Source organism: Nannobrachium achirus (assembly GCF_963921795.1).
Source record: "Nannobrachium achirus genome assembly, chromosome: 23".
NCBI lineage: Eukaryota > Metazoa > Chordata > Actinopteri > Myctophiformes > Myctophidae > Nannobrachium > Nannobrachium achirus.
The window spans coordinates 38,161,501-38,167,746 of NC_137830.1; the positions used below are offsets into that span (position 1 = coordinate 38,161,501).

Consider the following 6,246-nt stretch of genomic DNA (forward strand, 5'->3'; position numbering starts at 1 on the left):
ATTGTACCTCTCCTAATCGTGTTAATAGGTAACATGGCATAATATCCCTTCACCAACCATGACCATGCTGTTGTTAATTGGACCAATGATGTCTCTGGTTTTTAGCTTTTAATATTAAAAGGTTTGAATGTCACACCAAGATCACATGCAGTAGGTCATCGGTTTAGGGGTGGTATCACATGGAGGTTAAAGAAGGTGAGGCCAGTTAAGACCATGTGGCCTCACTGCTACTCGCCTCCTACAGTGAAATGGCTGTGAGAACAATCTCTGTCCAAAGATAGGCTTGGGTTACTTCTCAGCCAACATTTACTTTCTCAAATGTGATGTTGAACTTGACAATTGAAATGTAAAAAGGACATAGCTTAACCACCAGACGACTGTCAAAGGCTGCTGATTGACTGATTTTCGTGTGTGTGTGTGTGTGTGTGTAGCCTACCATGTCATCCTCTCCAGCCCCGTTAACGCCACCTGCGCAGATGGCTGCCAGCCCCAGCTCTATCCTCTCAACGCAGCACGTTCCCACGGTACCCCCAGAACACAGCAGGAAAGCAGGGCAGAACTTCAAATGTCTATGGCAATCCTGTAAACGGTGAGTGTTCACCACCACTACGGAAAGTTATGTATATCATTTCATTATTCTCCGCCCGGCCGCAACGGCCGGCCATGATAAGGGATTATGTTTTCGCTCCTGTGGACTCACAGGACTTTGCATGCACACTCCCAGTAAGCCGAAGACTGATCTTCACCTCAAATATTTCAAATCGGCCTTATGTTGGCACTATAACAAGGCGTGTCACGTTTTGGACTACAACTCTTGTACCTGTGCAAAATCATGATGGCCACTCCCCATATATACAGTATATGGAGAGCGGCCATTCTAATGTTTTCATGGTCTACTCTGTCATGTGACAATGAGTTTCAATTTTTTGCTATTCAATGCCATTTGCCTGTATTTGACTTCCAAGACATGTGGCCTTGCCTCCATTTGTGAACACAACATCTGATCATAACCAAATTCGGATCGCATCTATAGAGCACCTCCAAAACTGTGTTCACTTCTGCCCATAGAAGGCAGGACAAACGCAAACAGTTTCACCGTCTACCGTACAGACTCTTGCATGTGTCATTATATTCTCACCATTTTAACCCAATCCAGTTCAAGTGGAAGTTAAGTTTTGTCCATCATTGATAAGAACAGCTGACAATGGATCTCCAAGCTCACAATGCATCACAACGCATGAATTAATGCCCTGATGCTTCATGACACTGCTTATCTAGGCCTACAATAATAAGAAGGACTTTAAATATTACAATAAAGCTGGTTTCACACTGCAATGCGTTTTTGGAAATCCGCAATCCTCGAAAGCATTTTTCAGGCCAAGGAGAAAGAGAGAAAGAGAGGAGAGAGAGATGAAGGGACCCATTGGTGACAGTTGCGAAAATCGGGAAAAGAAATCGACTCTGGTCCGAAAATGGGCGTCGCTCTCCATTCCGACATGTCGCCACTCCAAAATTGACTTCTTATTGTCGGAGTGGCGACACTTCCATGGGGGTTAAGTTTAGGGTAAGGGTTAGAGATAGGGATAGTGTCGGAATGGAGACATGTCGGAAAGGAGACATCAGCAGTGTGCAAAGACCTTAACTGTTGCAAAAAGGAGTTCACAGAGTTGCATTTTCCGTAGAACTAGTGAGAGAAATGCTATATGAAGACATTTTTTGTCACATTGCTCTCCTCAGAAAACACTACATAGATTTTAGAAATAGAATTATTTTCAAAACATTAGCGTCAGTGCGTCCGTTTGATAAACGGGTACACTGGGGAAACCCCTGCCTTGTTAAAGTTTGTTTTCTTCCACCAGAAATTGACATGAATCCAAAATACACTGATGATCGTGCTGTCAAACAATTAAACTATATGGAATCTGTGAAAAGGTTGTGGGTGTCCCTGCCTGCTTCATCTCTCTCTCTCACCTAAGGGGTCCTTGGCCTGAAAACGTTGAAGACCCCTGTTCTAACTTAAGTGGCTCAGCTGTAAAGATGAATGGTGTGGTTGTGTGTGCTGATCCACCTCGTGGTTTTTCCTCTGTCTAGGTGGTTCGAGACGCCGTCTAAGGTGTTCTATCACGCAGCGACACAACATGGGGGCAAAGACGCGTATGGAGGCACTTGTCTATGGGAGGGATGTGAACCTTTCCCTAGGCAAAGACTGTCCTTTATTACACATCTACAGGCAAGTCCTGCTCCAAAACACTGGATCAGACCCGCTGAGATCTTAGAACAAAACAATACAAGCTTTAGATTTGCTAGTAGTGCCACAGGCCCTACAAACTACTCTCTTTGATCTTTTTCCTCAGTTATATTTGTATTATAATTATAAGGGTATATCCTCTTACACCAATACACCATGACCATATATCAATATTAAAACCTGTCAAATATGCATTATAAGAAGAAACGTGTGGGGGTGGGGGCCAGTTAAGAACATGTGGCCTCTCTGCTACTCGCCTCCTATAGTGAAATGGCTGTGAGAACCATCTCTGTCCAAAGAAAGGCTTGGGTTGCTTCTCTGCCAACATTATTTTCTCGAATGTGGCGGTAAAATAATATTTTATTCCTTCAATTATAATAGGGATGCAACTGTTAATAAAACTAGTAGTTCTTGAGGGCACGCCCTGAAGAAGATATTCATTATAAGAAGACAAAAACACCCTTCTGCTCCAATTTCAGGACAAGCACTGTTCTCGGGACGCGCTGCTTGCTGGACTCAAACAAGAGGAGCAGGCGCAAAGCCCCAATCAGAATGCTTCCCAGTATGTATCTTATCACAGCACATTACGGTTTTGTGATTACGCTCTCTGAATGGTGACGCTATGCGCAGTTCAGTGCAGCGGATTCATGTTTCATGCATGCATCAGAGGCTGTCACAATCTTGACATTTTAGTTGGCAATTCATTGTCATACTATTTGCTTTTAGGCTTTTTAGCCATAATTGCACAGGGCACATATGACAAATAAGCTGAATATACAAAGCCTATATAGTGAAATGCCTTGGGTTAATCTCAGCCATGACTCAGACCAATTATTAAATGTATTATGGCCATATACTGTAATTTTATAGACCTTTTTTCAGAGCACTGCCATGTAGCTGCGGTGTCGCGGTGCCGCGGTGAGACGCGGTGCCACTTGACACCACAGTTACGGTTGCCGCTTTGAGAAATTGGTCTATACTTAAATGTATTTATTTCTCTTCCAGCTGTTTTATACAGATGAATGGGAACTATTCTAGCGATAATGCAAAATAATTGTGATTAGCTCAAATAATTGCGATCAGGCGATTATGTAATAGTTGTGACAGGCCTATTCATGCTTCAATGGTCAAATATTATCTGCTGTTAACGAATTGACAACTAACCTCATTTCTGCTGTGGTTTTGTTCTAAAGGACTCCACCAGTAGCAGGCAGCACTCCCGCTCCGGCACCACGAGCACAGAAAGCTATAGTCAATCATCCGAGCGCAGCTCTCATGGCCCTGCGCAGAGGCTCTCGAAATCTGGTGTTCAGGGACTTCACTGTAAGTACATTGAGCGTTGCAGTTTGTCTTAAAACCTGGAAGTGAGCATTTTTGAGCCATGAGTTCCCCCTCGCCACATTTCCAATGCTTCTTTCCCATAGGGTTTTTCTATTCATGTAGAAAATAAAGTCTATGGTTAACGGAAGCCTAAGAATTTCACCCCATAATATCTCAATCATGAATTTTGAATTTGTTGTGTGGGGATTATCTTTTTGGCCAAAACATGTTAAGCTTTTTTTTTGCTACAGAGCTTGTTGTCTTTTTGAGCGGTGGTCACAACGCTCCTATACGTGGCCGTGTGTGTGGGTATGTCTGTCTCCGTCCGTCCGTGTCTGTCTGTCTGTCTGTAGCCTGCCCTACAGTACCTTTTATGACCACACATGTTAAGGGAGGGGCGCTGTTTTCAGGCCAGGCCAGGCCAGGCACACACACACGCACACATACACAGGGGGGAAGGGGAAGGGGGGGGGTAAGAGGGTGCTGTTGAGACTAGCCTGGGGGGGGGCGACAGAATTCATAGATCTAGAACACATAGAATTCATAGATATAGAACACAGAATATGTACAGTACAGTACAGTTAGGTACAGTAGAGTACAGTAAACCACCGCTCAGTTCACACGGGTGTGATTTTTGTTTTTACGGTTGTTATCTGCCCTAAGAACCCAAGGTTAAAGTAACTTCCGGGTTGGCCTACAAAAAACCTCATCATCAAGAGCTAGTCCTTTCTCTCTGTCATATTGCATTCACTTCTTTCATAACCTTGACGAAGTCTGTCACTGTGATAATTCTTTTAAATGTTGGGGCGTTTTTGACTATCCTACTGAAGCCGTCATCTGTAACAAACTTAATCTCACGATTATATATATTTTTTCTTCATAGGATGAGAAAGAGGGACCAATGACCAAACACATACGACTAACTGCTGCCTTAACGCTAAAGAACATCGCCAAGTACTCAGACTGTGGTCGCAAGTAAGTCTCAACTTAACCTTTTTTTATTTTTATTTATCATTGACAGTTTTCTTTTTTATTTGGGTAATTGTTAGGTTTTACATGGTGTGTGTGTGTGTGTGTGTGTGTGTGTGTGTGTGTGTGTGTGTGTGTGTGTGTGTGTGTGTGTGTGTGTGTGTGTGTGTGTGTGTGTGTGTGTGTGTGTGTGTGTGTGTGTGTGTGTGTGTGTGTGTGTGTGTGTGTGTGTGTGTGTGTGTGTGTGTGTGTGTGTGGTGAGATTCGATTCCCTCTTTTTTTTTTTTTTTTTTTTTTACATAATGCTTTCCACACATACAAATGTTGGGATTACATGGAGTGGAAGAACCTCTTAACTTGAAGCTTGCATTAATTTCTCTCTCGACGTGTGCTTCTCAGGCTGGTGAAGAGGCATGAGACCCACCTCTCTGTGCTGGCGCTTAGTAACATGGAGGTGTCCACCACGCTCGCCAAATGCCTTTATGAACTAACGCGCTCGCTCCAGGCTTGAGGCTAACGGGACAAACACCTCTGGCCCCTGGCCCTCTCTCCTGAGAGGAGGTGGGCCGGGCGATCCCACCTGCAAACCCCAAGTGGGTATGCGACGGAACGGGGGGAGGGCAGCAGCAGCAGCAGCCCACAGGACCCCGGGACAATGCCTCTTTCTGCCAACACCTCTCATTCCTCTCTCTTCCTCATGCGTCGCCCTCCACTCATGCTCAACCCCCTCCCCCACACCCCCACCCACCCCTCAGCCACCACCACCACCCACACAACAAACTGCCACGGGGTCTTCCACCAGCCGCCCACCAGGGGGAGTGCTTGAGACTGCTTCCCTGAGGGACTCAACCAACAAAAAACCCCTGACTACGAGCACATTGTTTTTCTAGTCCCGTGACTGTTTGCAGAGACCTGATGTGAGTTGGAGCATGTGGCAGTAGTGTGGTGAGGGGGGGCGGGAGACGGAGAGAGAGGGGAAGATGGCCAGGACGGGAGGACGAGAACGCCGCTGGCGACTGGCGCAGACTTTTTTTTTTTTTTTTTTTTTGTTAATTAATTTTATTATTTTTCTTTAGAACTTGGTAGCTTGGTTTTCTTACTTGAGTCAATATATTTTCACTTATTTATTATTGAAAATGAATCCCATTATGATTAAATGAAAAGAATCTTGTAAATATTTGTGAATATATATAAAGAAGATCTTCTTTGATGCCGATGCAGCCACTGGAGAACTCACTCTGTGTGGAGTAAATAGAAGCATTACTTTGGTAGGATTGAATACAGTAGTACGTTTTTTGTTTCCTTTTTGTTTGCTTTTTTTATGATCCGTGGTCACTTGTATCTAATGTGATTCTATACTCAGCAGTGGATGAATGTACTTAAAACATGTAAATACTTCTGCAAAGGTACTGATGCTGTAAAGCTTAGGGAGGAGGGGGGGGGGGGGGGAGAAAAAACAGTTTTTTGTGGAACTGTGACATTTTTTGTATTATAATACCTTGTAGAACTCATTTTGCTGGCTGAAAGAGTATGGAATAATATATCATGTCATTTTGTAGAAGAAAAAAATATTGAAGGTATTCTTTCCCTTCTCCCTCACACCCCCCCCCCCCCCCACCCCCCACCCCACCCCACCCCACCACACCAGTAACATGTATCCACTGTAAGCGTTTGTCATTGTACGAGCACGGTGCGCGTACCAAATTTTT

General features: G+C 44.2%; 1 protein-coding gene across 2 annotated transcripts in view; it reads left to right on the forward strand.

Annotated features, from left to right (window-relative positions):
• arid2 (AT-rich interactive domain 2) overlaps positions 1 to 5,553 on the forward strand; it is a 37,624-nt gene extending 32,071 nt beyond the window's left edge. For both annotated transcript variants that reach the window (XM_080754044.1, XM_080754045.1), the window contains 6 exons: positions 432 to 589; positions 2,092 to 2,230; positions 2,728 to 2,810; positions 3,442 to 3,571; positions 4,452 to 4,543; positions 4,937 to 5,553. In XM_080754044.1, the coding sequence (XP_080610170.1) occupies positions 432 to 589; positions 2,092 to 2,230; positions 2,728 to 2,810; positions 3,442 to 3,571; positions 4,452 to 4,543; positions 4,937 to 5,048 (714 nt within the window). In that variant the 3' untranslated portion in view covers positions 5,049 to 5,553. The remainder of the gene's footprint in view (positions 1 to 431; positions 590 to 2,091; positions 2,231 to 2,727; positions 2,811 to 3,441; positions 3,572 to 4,451; positions 4,544 to 4,936) is intronic.
• The last annotated feature ends 693 nt before the right edge of the window (positions 5,554 to 6,246 follow it).